This window comes from Phyllostomus hastatus, unplaced genomic scaffold (genome assembly GCF_019186645.2).
Source record: "Phyllostomus hastatus isolate PE091 unplaced genomic scaffold, TTU_PhHast_1.1 phas_contig_86, whole genome shotgun sequence".
Lineage (NCBI taxonomy): Eukaryota > Metazoa > Chordata > Mammalia > Chiroptera > Phyllostomidae > Phyllostomus > Phyllostomus hastatus.
In genome coordinates this window covers 67,900,063-67,913,505 of record NW_025333977.1, presented here as the reverse complement: position 1 = coordinate 67,913,505, position 13,443 = coordinate 67,900,063, and the positions used below count along the sequence as shown (strand labels likewise).

The following is a 13,443-nucleotide window of genomic DNA, read 5'->3' as shown; positions in this document are numbered from 1 at the left end:
TGATGAAATCTAAATAATGTCTGTAGTTTAATTTAAAGTACTGTACTAATGTTAATTTCTTAATTTTGATCATTATACTAAGGTTATGTAAGATATTAACACTGGGGAAAGTTGAGTGAAGGGTAGACAAGAACGGCACTATTTCTGTAATGTTTCTATAATTCTAAAATTACTGGAAAAACGTTAAAATACTGTATGACATCTATAATAAAAAAGAAAAATATATTTACTCAACATTATGGATTTCTAATGGTGGAACTTCAGATTAAATTGCACAAAGCAATAACCTGCAGCAGAACATTTCACTCCACTAGACATATTAAACAGAAAAGAAGTAGGAGTCATTACACAGTTATTTAAAACTGGGTATAGTAGCAATGTAAGGTCTTTTTTTAACCTCTCTCATGTACCCCACTCAAGCTAAATCCAGAATTTTACATAAAGAAACCACATCCCAAAAATCTGAAGTAAGCCAGGGTAGAAATAGAGTATCTACAGCCATATTCTTCGTAGTGTTATAAGGTACTCTTGATTCCCTCTCATAGCCATCCTTTTTCCACAAAATATACCAAAATATACCAAATCAAAGATCTCTGTGCCAAATTAAAGTCTTCTGTGCATAACTTGAAATGCTTCAGAGAAAAGTGTCTAATAAATTATTATAGTAGATCAGGGTACTACTGCATTTAAGTCACAAATTCTACAGGAAAAAAATTGTCTTTCTAAAAATGGTTAATGTTTTGAAACACTTCCTATGTAGGTAGGAACTTCATTTTGCTTGTCTTGCTACTCTTGGCTTATAGAGAATAAATAAATAAATAAATCATTTTTAAAAAGAGTTTTAAAGTGTCATATTCCAAATAGTAATTTCAGCACATGACTTGAGTAAAAACTCATATGTTACAGTATTATAATAAATGAATGTGGGTGCTCTAATACATTCAGTCATCAAAGAAATACTATCTTACATTTTATATAAAATCTAAAATGAGGCCTGGAAAGTATACTGGTACATCTTACAATGACTTAAACAAGGCTGTTTCCAGAGAGGGTTTCCTGGCTAACCCTTGGTTAATTCGGATACACCCTTCTCCAAAAAACACTACTTATAGTTTTATAGTATTTTCTTTAAAATTTTATTGAAAAGACAAATAGCACCCTGGCCAATGTGGCTCAGCTGGTTGGAACATCACCCTGTAGCAGACTGAAGAGTCATGGGTCTGATTCCCAGTCAGGGCACATACCCAGATTAAGGGTTTCATCCTCAGCAGGGGAGTGTACAACAAAGCAACCAAGAGATGCTTCTCTGTCACATTGATGTGACATTGTTCTCTCTCTTTCTCCCTTCCCCCCTCTAAAAACAATGAAAAAAATGTTCTCAGGTGAGGACAAAAACATAAATAAAAGATAAATAGCAAAATACTTTCAATATCAGTAACTCGAAAGATAATCAAAAGGTTAAAAGGAAAACTAACGCATACCTTATGTAACTCAGAAGGTGAAGACTTTTTCCTTTTTCCTTCTGTGACAATTTCTACAAAGACATGATAAAAGTTATCATTTAATATCCAAATGAGATAAAGAATAAAATAAATTCTTTCAAAGTCATCCTTTGCTTTTGATTAACTTATTAGATTTAGAATTTACATTGATACATTTTATAAAAGCTGACAAACTAAAAACATAAAGGTCAAAAAATAATCAAAAGAGTAGCAGTATAAAATGTCTGCATTAAACAATGTTTGATGACAATTAAAAAAGAGAGGTAAACTTGGCTCTAAGCACTAATTAAAACTAACTAGAAGTGGGAAATATTTTATAAAAGCTTTTAATTCTACTACATCTTTAATCACCTATGTACCTGAGAACAGCTTAATCTCTCCTCATCAATATTTTTCAGACTTCTGTAGATTTTTTTTATGATTCTGTCATTCAATCAGCAAATATTTATTGAATGTCTATCATCTGCCTGGCACTGTGTTAAGCAGTGAGTACAGAGCAAAGAGCAAATTAAACACAGTACAAGCTTTCCTGGAACTTATAATTTACTGGACTATATTACAGAATATTGTATTTCATAATAAAAAGAAATAGTACATATTCATACAAATAAATGATTATCTATTTGCAAAAAACACACCACTACAATTGAGTAGTAAAAGGATGGTATTTTCAATAAGTAATGCTGAAGCAATTTGATAACCAAAATAAATAAATACACCTGACCTCTACATCACACTATACACAAAAATTAATTTTACATGGATTATAGATTCAAATGTCAAAGACAAAACAATGTAAATAAAGCTTCTTGACCAAATAAATAAATAAAGCTTCTAGAATAAAAAGGAATAGAGTATCTTCATGACCTGGGGCAGGCAAAGATTTCTCAACAGAGACACAAGTAGTATTAATCATAAAGAAAAAGATTAATAAACTCAACTTCAATAAAATTAAGACTTCATTAAAATTAAGAACTTCTGCCCTGGTTGGTGTGGCTCAGTGGATTGAGCGCTGGCCTGTGAACAGAAAGGTCGCTGGTTCAATTCCCAGTCAGGGCACATGCCTGAGTTGCAGGCTACGTCCCCAGTTGAGAGCATCCCCAGTTGAGAGCGTGAGGGGCAACGGGTCGATGTATCTCTTGCACATCAACATTTCTCTCCCTCTCTTCCTTCCTTCCTTTCTTCCTTCCCATCTCTCTAAAAATAAATAAAATCTTTTTTTAAAAACCTTTTAAAAATATCATGAACTTCTGTTCACCAAACCTCATCATTAAGACAGAAAGCAAAGCCCTGGCTGGCGTAGCTCAGTAGACTGAGCGTGGGCTGCGAACCAAAGTGTTGCAGGTTCCATTCCCAGTCAGGGTACCTGCCTGGGTTGCAGGCCATGACCCCCAGCAACCACACATTGATGTTTCTCTCTTTCTATCTCCCTCCCTTCCCTCTCTAAAAGTAAATAAATTTTTTTAAATCTAAAAAAAAGACAGAAAGCAAACCACAGACCAAAAAAGATTACTTCTTATATATCTAAATATGTACAGCATTATGACTACAGTTAATACTACTCCATAATTTATACACCTGACCCATAATTAAAATGTATAAATAACTGCTGCAGCTCTGGCTGGTGTGACTCAGTGGATTCGAACACCAGCCTGCAAAACAAAAGGCCGCTGGTTCTATTCCCAGTCAGGGACCATGCCTGGGTTGTGGGCCAGGTTCCTGATTGGCATTCAAGAGGCCAACTGGTTGATGTATCTCTCACACATCAGTGTTTATCTCACTCTCCCCTCCCTTTCCTTTCCCTCTAAAAATAAATAAAATCTTAAAAAAAAAAAAAAAAGCAAAGCCAAGACAATCCAATCTTCGAAGTGGGCAAAGTCCTAAGTATAATTCATATAACCAAAATGAATAAAGAACTATAAATCAAAAAGAGACAACCCAATCTTCAAAATGGGCAAAAGTCCTAAATAGGAGCACCTGGAAAGGGAAAGCATATTGACTGGAAGGGATACAAGGCAGCCTTCTGAGACACTAGAAACGTCCTATATCTTGATCTAAGCGATGACTACACAGATATGTAAATGTAAAGTATCGATGTAAGAGACTAGCATCCATTGGTTGCCTCTCACACACCCCCAACTGCAGAGCTGACTCACAACCCAGCCATGTGCCCCAACCCGGAATGAAACTAGTGATCTTTTGGTTCACAGGCCTGCACTGAATCTACTAAGCCACACCAGCCAGGGCTATAGTCATTTCTTGAGCAAACCCTGGTGTAAAATTTTAACCTCTATATAAGTTTTTGATAATTTTAAATAGTTTTTACCCTTTACCTTATTTAAATTTCACTTTTTAGTCATTTTTATTTTATCTAATTTTTTCTAGAGAATGTTGTACCTCCACCTCACGGATCAGGTACTCTACATGTTCAAAGAAACCTCTCTAGTAATAAACTATAGAAATTACCCCAAAAGTAGTCTTTCTCCAGTCAATTTAAACATGGATTTTTATTTTTTAAGTATATTTTATTGATTATACTATTACAGTTGTCCCATTTTTCCTCACCTTTATTCCCCTCCACCCTGCACCACCCTCCCACCAGCATTCCCCCCCCTTAGTTCACATCCATGGGTTGTACATGTAAGTTCCTTGCTTCTGCATTTCCTATACTGTTCTTGACCTCCCCATCTATTCTGTACCTACCATTTATGCTTTTTCATCTTTTCCCCCATTCTACACTCTCATCCTCCCCACTGATAAGCTTCCATGTGATCTCCATTTCTCTGGTTCTGTTCCTGTTCTACTTGTTTGCTTAGTTTGTTTTGTTTTGTTTTTTTAGGTTCAGTTGTTTATAGTTGAGTTTGTTGTCATTTTACTGTTTGTATTTTTTTATCTTCTTTTTCTTAAATAAGTTCCTTTAACATTTCATATAAGGCCTTGGTGATGATGAACTCCTTTAACTTGACCTTATATAGGAAGCACTTAATCTGTCCTCCCATTTTAAATGATAGCTTTGCTGGATAGAGCAATCTTGGATGGAGGTCCTTGCCTTTCATGACTTCAAATACTTCTTTCCAGCCTCTTCTTGCCTGTAAGCTTTCTTTTGAGAAATCAGCTGATAGCCTTATGGACACTGCTTTGTAGGTAACTGTCTCCTTTTCTCTTGCTGCTTTTAAGATTCTCCCCTTATCTCTGATCTTAGGTAATGTAAGTATGATATGACTTGGTGTGTTCCTCCTTGGGTCCAACTTCTTTGGGACTTGCTAAGCTTCCTGGACTTCCTGGAAGTCTATTTCCTTTGCCAGATTGGGGAAACTCTCCTTCATTACTTGTTCAAATAAGTTTTCACTTTCTTGGTCTTCCTCTTCTCCTTCTGGCACCCCTATGACTGGATGTTGGAATATTTAAACTTGTGCCAGAAGTTCCTAAGCCTCTTCTCATTTTTTGGAATTCTTGTTTCTTCATTCTTTTCTGGTTCAATGTTTATTTCTTCCTTCTGCTCCAAATTGTTGATTTGAGTCCCCATTTCCTTCCCTTCACTGTTGGTCCCCTATATATTTTTATTTCACTTTTCATAGCCTTCACTTTTTCCTCCATTTTGCAACCATACTCAACCATTTCAGTGAGCATCCTGATTACCAGTGTTTCGAGCTCCATATCTGATAGGCTGACTGTCTCTTCATCGCTTAGTTCTATTTTTGGAGCTTTGATCTGTTCTTTCATTTGGGCCACATTTCTTTGTCTCAGCACACCTATAAGGGGCGGAACCCTAGGTATTCACCAGTGTGGGGTAACCCACATCGCTGCATTGTGGTGCTATATGTAGGGGAGGACGCCAGAGTGGGTACAAAGCCACTTGCTCCTCTCTTGACAGGCTTTCAGTCACTTCTCCCACTACCCACAAGAAAACTGTGCCCTTCTGGTGCCGATTCCCACATAGGTGAGTTTGTGTACATTCTAGGACCATGTGGGTCTCTGCAACAAACTCTCCTGTGAGGTTGGGAGTTTCTCCCGCCACCGCAATCCCCCACACCCTACAGGTTTTTATAGTCAGAGTTTTTGAGGATTTGTTTTCTGAACTGGACCCCCGGGTTGCATGGTCTTTCTCACTCCCCAATTGTTCCTCCTGGTTTATCTGCACACAAATGTTGGACTGGCCAGTCAATCAGCCACCTCTACCTCACCTGCCCAGGCCTCCAGCCACCACCTTGCTGTGCATCCTCTCCACTCCAGCTGCCCAACTCTATCCGAACCTGCCAGTCTGGATGAATGTTTCTTCTTTAACTCCTTGGTTGTCAGACTTCCACACAGTTCGATTTCCTGGCAGTTCCAGTTGTTTTTTGTTTTTAAATTTGTTGTCCTTCTTTTGGCTGTGCAAGGAGTCAAAGTGTCTCTACCTACACTTCCATCTTCGCCAGAAGTCTTAAATATGGATTTTTAAGAAGGGAATATCAATTACTTAAATTATAACTCACAGCCCCAGCAGGGTGGCTCTGTTGGTCGAACATCATCCTAAACACCAAAATGCTGTGGGTTCAATCTCTGGTCAGGACACTTACCAATGTTTTGGTTCAATCCCTGTTCTGGGCAGGTATGGGAGGCAGCCAATCAATATTTCTCTCTCACATCAGTGTCCTTCTCTCTCTCTCTTCCTCTCCCTCTCTCCCCCCCCCACCACTCCCAAATCAATAATGAACCCTAAGGTAAAAAATTACGACTTATAGATTACTATTTCCAAAGTGATTCATTGAGTTAAAAGTGCTTCTATACTCTTTCGTGGCATGTTACCTTATTTCTTTAATACTATTGTGACTTCCCAAAATTTTAGGAGTTTTTATAACTGAATTGCTCTACCTTATACTAGGTTGGTTTGAGAGCATTTTAATAAACATAAGAAGTTTGCCTCTACTTGTGATTATCTGATATAGCATAGTGCTCAAGAGTAGATTTTAAAGCCAGACAACTTAAATTTATATCTTGCTTTCTAGTTGCCACTTTTCTAAGACTCAGGGTACCCAGCTTTCCAATTCTTAAGACAAAGTTAGGCACTGGCTATTATGGCTCAGTGGATTCAGTGCCAACCTGCAAACCAAAGGATCACCAGTTCGATTCCCAGTCAGGGCACATGCCTTGACTGGAGGCCAGGTCCCCAAATGGAAGCACGTGAGAGGCAACCACACATTGTTATTTCCCTCTCTTCCTCCTTTTCTCTCTAAAAATAAGTAAATGAAATCTTTTTATAAAAGACTAAAGTTAGATAGTCTATATTAAAGTGTTTAGCATGTCTGTCATTAAGTACAAAATAAATGGTAACCATTATTGTTCTATTTTATATTAAAATATACCACTTTAAGAGACTTTAAAGAAGGGAAAGGGTCATCAAGGAACATGTACAAAGGACCCAGGGACAAAGCCAAAGGGGGGAAGAATGAAGGGTGGGAGGCAGGGGTGGGTAGGGTGGGGGAAAGTGGTGGTGGGAAAATGGAAACAACTGTATTCAAACAACAATAAATTTAAAAAAGGAAAACAAAAGAGACTTTAGTATATATTAGTGTTATCATAGAGAAAAATCTAATTATTCTCCTTCTAAATATATGAGTCAAACAATTAAAAAGCATGACTTTTTCCCAAGCAACTTTTGGAATCACTCATTCACTTAATTAGTCAATAAACATTTATTTAGGATAATAGCAATTACCATTGCCAGGCACTGTGCTAACTAAGTACTTTACACAAATGATTTTATTTAATCCTTACAAAAGCCTCATGAGGACTCAGTGGATTGAGCACAGGACGCAAACCTTAAGGTTGCAGGTTAGATAAATTCCTAGTCAAAGCACATGCCTAGGTTGTGGGCCAGGTCTCCAGTTGGGGCATGTGAGAGGCAACCAATCAATGTTTTTCTTAGAAATCAATGTTTCTTTCCCTCTCTTTTTCCCTCCCTTCCTCTATCTCAAAAACAAATAAAACCTTTTTTTAAAAAACCTCATGAGATTAGTAAAGGTATTATCTCTATTTTACAGATGGAGAATTTAGGTTTAAAGAATCCAAACAACTTGCCCAAGGTCACCATGTTGATTCATCACTGATCTGGATACTATGGGGATTAAAGATAAGACAGTCCCTGTCATGGAGTCAATAGTAAAACAGCACAAACTAAACAATTCAGTAAGATAGACTATATGATGGAATCTGATAAACATCATGTAAGAGGTGCAAGAAAGAACCCATTGAAGTTCAGCTTTTCACTAAAGTCATATTTAAGTTCTTCTAGTAAGTTAGATTGTTTAATAAGTTTTTGGGATCTCAGTTCCTGTGTCATTGGTAACCACTGAAGATGTAATTTTTCTTCAAGTTTGAGTTAAGAGAGAGTTCTTAGAAAGGCATAATTGAACTGAGGTTCAATTTGAGGTAAGTTTTAGATAATGAGTAAATTTTGATAGGCAGTTAGGATGAAGCAGCTCACATTTGCCAGCCTCCTAAATTAATGAACACTCCCATTACAGTAATCCACCTGGGAGGCAGGTTTAAGACAGAACCATAACAAAGTTCCAGTCTAGATCTTCGGGAGTTACTCAATCCTACCCATAGCACATTTCCTGTGTTACATATCCCTCTAATCTGTTTTCCAATCCTCTGCCTGCCATCATCAGGCCTGGGAATCACATTCACCACCCAAGGTGCCAATCCCTACAGCCTTGTATCTCATAAAATTCAACTACCATTTCATCTACACTCTTCTCTCTCCTCTAGCCCACTAAATTCCTTTCTAGAGTAATACAATCTCCTTAAGTTCTGAATCTTTTCCTTGAACATTTCTTCCACCTTCGTGTAACTGAATCCTAGCTTTTTATTGACTACATTATTTAGACACTCTCAAGAAGATTCTTCCTAATTTTGGAAGTTGGAGACTTCCTAATCCCCTCCCCCTCAACCATCACTTCCGATGAATATTCTATCTAGAATATTCTATTACAGTAATTTCTTTTTTAAAACTCCCATAAATTGGATATATTATCTCACCCATATTGTCATGACTGAGCCAAGACCAGCTCTCTAACATTACTAGAATATTCTGTTACTTGATTCATGGTTTTCCTCTCTAGCATTATCATCTACCATCAGTGTGAATTTCTAAGACTTCTGTTAATCAACTCACTCAATACAGAGAACTCACCTTAATTTAGTCTACTCTAACAAACTTCCTCTCAACATCCTCATTTCAGAAACATACAATGATGAATGGATTTAAGGACCAGTGTTGCACTTTTCAAGTTCTCAAATGTGAACCTCTCATTCTACTACATACTGCCCTCTGATCCTTCCCTTTCCTCACTCACACTGAACCCAGTTTTTGCCCCAATACCCTGTCATGCCCTTTAACCCTAATTAAAACTAAATTCATATTTTTTTCCAAATTCTTCCTCCTAGACTACTTAGCACTGCTGAAGAAAGTCACGTAATTGTAGTAATTGCAGCTACTATTACAAACTCAAATTTGTTTTAAGAAAGACTTTCAAGATTACTTACAGTAACAGTTCTTATACTTATTTCTAATTGTCTTTCTATTGTAACCCAATACCACTTGAAAGTCTTTCTCTACTCAAAGAAACTGGGGGAGGAGGGAAGTTTCAAAATCAAGCAAGTCTGAGAAACACTGCATGCTCAGTTACTCTCTTGAAGAGGCACAACATACAGTAGCATAGCAAAGGCTCTGAAAAATCCTACAATAAATAAAATGTTCTTGTAACTATGGTCATCACACATAATTGTCCATGGAAACTTCTTTTTTCCAAGTAGCCTCATTAATGTCCTGTGACAATAAAAGAGGTTAAAATTATAAATTTGTAATCAGAAAGCCCAGATTTTGAATCCTGGCTCTGCTTCTGGATTACTAACTTTTGCTAACAAAGTCTTAAGTCCCAGTCTCCTCATCTGTGAAATGGAAATAATAACTACCTTATAAGACTTCTGAAAGAATTAAAGTCTGTAAAAGTCTTAGCACACTGCATAGTACTTAAGTACTCAAAAAGACATGTACACTTAACTCAAATGAACATGAACACAGATCTTGAAGAATGTTGCCTGAAGCAACCAGTTGAAAACCTAAAGTTTACTTGAACTTTCCAGTTTTAGCTCAAAAACCCATCTGAGATTGTGATCTATGTAACTCTAATATATGTTATACTTTTGTTATTATTGTTAAACATTTTAATAGTCATTCTCCCTTGAATGAGATATGAATTTAGTTATTAATTCATTCAATTGTTAGTAAACCATTTCAGGTACCAATATATTTTTTAATTTTTCCCCATTTAATTTACTGCTTTTGATATCTGAGTGAACTTGGAAAGAAGATAATCATGCATATAAATAATTTCAAAGTATACATTCAATATACTCTCAGGAAAGGCTTGAGAAGCTTCTGAGTGAATTTTAAACTGAGGCAATGACCACCCCCCCCAAGGTTGTGTTAGGAAGCACACAAATACATCAGATAAACTGGGCATTTTCCTAATGTGTCCATTTATTTGAAGGTTTTGGGGAGGAAGAAAGTATTTAAAACAACGACTGATCTATTGGGGACATACACATCTCTATATGAGACAGCTTATTTAGAAAGTTACAGAGGTAAGAGAAATGAGCCAGCGGCTGAGGAAACAAATTACAGAAGCAAAAGAAGGGCCCTCTGAGCTTAGCAGAGAGAAAAGCAAAGGTAACTTGCCTAGAGGGGAGTAGAGAAATGCACTGCCAAGAGGGAGGGGAATTATATTTGTATGTTCAAAGGCAAAGAACATCTCTAAAGTACACACACACACACACACACACACACACACATTCACAAACAAACGCTAACACTGGTTGCTTATGAAAGGGATTTCAGGTTTTCAACTGCTTTAGGCAATGTCCCCAGGGATCCGTGTCGCAGATAAGGATCCCCTCCAAAAAAGTTTGAGGACCCAGCTGGCTACCTCAGTTGGTTAGAGCATTCTCTGGATACACCAAGGTTGAGGGTTCATCCATGGTCACACACAAGAAGCAACCAACGGATGCATGGATAAGTGGAACAACGTCATGTTTCCCTCTCTGTCTAAAATCCATAAATTAAAAAAGAAAACAATTTAAGTTTGAGATGCACTGCCACAAGGGCACTCCTAAATAAATTTGGCATTGTTAAAGCCACCTCTGCAAAAATAAACTGTGCAGTAAGAAATGAGGGCCTTGATGAGGTAGCTCAGTTAATCAGAACTACCCAATAGGCCAAAGTTGCAATCCCAAGCCCTGTCAGGGCACAAACAAACAAGTATCAACTAATGAATGATAAGTAGAACGACAAATCGACGTGGTTCGTGTTCTCTTTCTCTCTCTCTCTCTCTCTCTCTCTCTCTCTCTCTCTCTCTCTCGTCAATTAGTAAATTTTAAAAATGAGAAAAATGATACAAAATCATTGGTTCACCAGGTGTTACTTTGTGATGTAGTACCCAAGACTGAAGGTAGTCTTTTAAATCAGAAAGCAATTTCAAAAACACAAATATGCTGAGAATAAAAACACAACCTAAGGACGGCTTTAAATCATTGGTTCGTCTTTTTAATTACTTTTGAAATACGCATGAGGAGCCTCGAAAAGAGAAAAGATTATTAAGCGGGCCAGTTCAGAAGAATGAGACAGGTTGCAGTATTTCTTTGAGAAATGAAAAGTGAATTACCAAGCCCCTCAATTGGCAAGTCCCACCGTTCCACCTTTGCAGCCGCTACTGTCTAGCCGAAGGTAAGTGGGCAAGAAAGAAGCAAAGTCGACATCAAAGGAATAGAATAAGTGGACTCTGGCGCTAAGAAGCTGGAAATGAAACTGGAACATTGGTGGAATTTCGAGGAAGGCGTGGCAGGGCAGCGGCAAGCCACACGCCAACGGGAAAGATCCGGGGGCGATAAGGCTCCTGCAGGGTACTCCCAAGAGAAGGAAAGATTATAAGGGTGTTTGGATGATGCACTGGGGAGGCGTCCGTGGCAGCTCGGACTGGGGATTCCACTCAAGGGACCCGGGCGAACTCGGAGTCTTCCATTGTGTGCACCCCTCCACTCCCCCCCACGCCCCTCCCCGCTCCCGCTACAGCCCGAGCCCCGGCCGCGGCACCCGTCGCCGCCAGCGCCTCCCATTTGCCTATGGTAGGAGACGTTCTGCTCAGCTCTCCTCCGACCCGTTCTCACCGGGTGAAGATCGACGTCGCCCGGCCTTCCCCTTGTCCATCTTCTACTGCTGCTGTAGTCGCAATTGCTGTCGCTGTCACCTCAAGACCCCTCTGTTTGGGGGAGGGAGGGGGAGGGGAGAGGGGAAAAAAAACAGGAAAGTGTGTGTGGCGCTTGCGCAAGAATCGTCGCGTGCCCTCAGACCGGAAATCAATCGCCCCTCCCACCACCACGCGGAAATTACTTCCTGGGACTTGTTTTTTTCTGCTGGTTGCTACTTGAAGTGTGTTGATTTGTTTTATTTTGTTTTTAGTGGCGCCTTTTTTCATTGTCTCTTCCTATAACAAAATAAGCCCGGATGCGAGGTTTTAACTGGACATCTTCAAAGCGTTTGCTGACAGGGAAGACAAGGTTGACTAAAAAACGGGGAATTAGGAGTTTACCAGTTCGCTGGATACCGCGAGATGGCCCCAGGAACATGGGAATAAAACGTTACTCGTTTTGCAGTTTTGCTTTCCTTAAGATGTCTCCTATATATTTCTCCTTAAGGCACTTTCCAAACTGAGAAAAAAAAGATCTAGTAATTGCTTTAGCAGTTTGAGTGAAAATAAATTAGGTCAGCTGAGGAAAAAAAAAGTCAGGGGATTTATTTAAAAATTCAAGTTCAGTGAGTTCCAGTGTGTTCCCCATAGGCCAAGGTTGCTTTTTCATGCCTCCATCAAGGCACATACAAGAATCAACCAGTGAATGCATAAATAAGCAGAACAACAAATGGATGTTTTTCTTTCTCCCTTCCCCTCTCTGAAATCAATTTTTTAAAGATTTTTTTAAACATTTCGAGCTCCCAGATGTGCCTTCCTTAGAGCACACCCACTCAAATCCCCTTTTGCAGTGGCAGCTCGTCCAGTTCTTACCCCCTGAACCTGTCTCCAAGGCCCCCTTTTCTCTGACTTTCCAGTGAGCTAACAGTAGACCTACCTCGGCAGACTTCTTTCCCATTGCATTCTTGAGATCCAAAGCAACTTGCCTTGGCTCTCCTGTTGCTTTTTTCCATTTCAGGCCCTTCCTTGTTTAACTGTCCTCACTTATCTCTAAAAGGCAAGTGAATGAATGAGTTAATTAATTAAGTTCAAGATCCTTATTTTTAAGGCCCAGAAAAAAAACATAAGCTGGACATCAATTTTTAAAACACTAAAATGCTGAGATGATGATAGAAAGTGGATGAATGTAAACTGGAATTCCTTCAACTAACTTTCATTACTGTACTTAAGGGTATAGTCTAGTCCTCAATCAACTCAACTTTTTAAAAAAAATTTATTGATTGATTTTAGAGAGAGAATGAAACATTAATTAGTTGTTCCACTTAGCTATACATTCATTGGTCGATTCTTGTATGGTTCCTGACCAGGGATCAAACCCACAACCTTGGAGTATCAAGAGGTTGCTCTAACCAACTACCCGACCAGGGCTGAACTCAATTTTTAGACTGATTATTTTTAAGTCCTTTCAAAGAGCCCATTGGTTTAGAAAATTGCCCTATTTGATTGGCCATAATGTATATACTGAAATAATATTTTAGGATTGATTGATTGATTGATTGATTTTTAGAGAGGAAGGAAGGGAAGGAGAAAGAGAGGGAGAGAAACATGTTTGAGAGAAACACCAATCACTTGCCTCTTACACACCCCCAGCTGGGGACCTGGCCCCACAACCCAGTCATGTGCCCAACTAGGAATCAAACCTGCAATGTTCC

The 13,443-nt window shown here is 38.6% G+C and overlaps 1 protein-coding gene across 4 annotated transcripts in view; it reads right to left on the bottom strand.

The window, feature by feature from the left end:
* The window catches only part of SENP7 (SUMO specific peptidase 7), a 127,705-nt gene extending 115,830 nt beyond the window's left edge, over window positions 1-11,875 (bottom strand). For all 4 annotated transcript variants that reach the window (XM_045851716.1, XM_045851717.1, XM_045851718.1 and 1 more), the window contains exons 1-2: window positions 11,712-11,875; window positions 1,482-1,534 (exon numbers count right to left, since the gene is read on the bottom strand). In XM_045851716.1, coding sequence (XP_045707672.1) covers window positions 1,482-1,534; window positions 11,712-11,751 — 93 coding nt within the window. In that variant the 5' untranslated portion in view covers window positions 11,752-11,875. The remainder of the gene's footprint in view (window positions 1-1,481; window positions 1,535-11,711) is intronic.
* Between the last annotated feature and the right edge of the window lie 1,568 nt (window positions 11,876-13,443).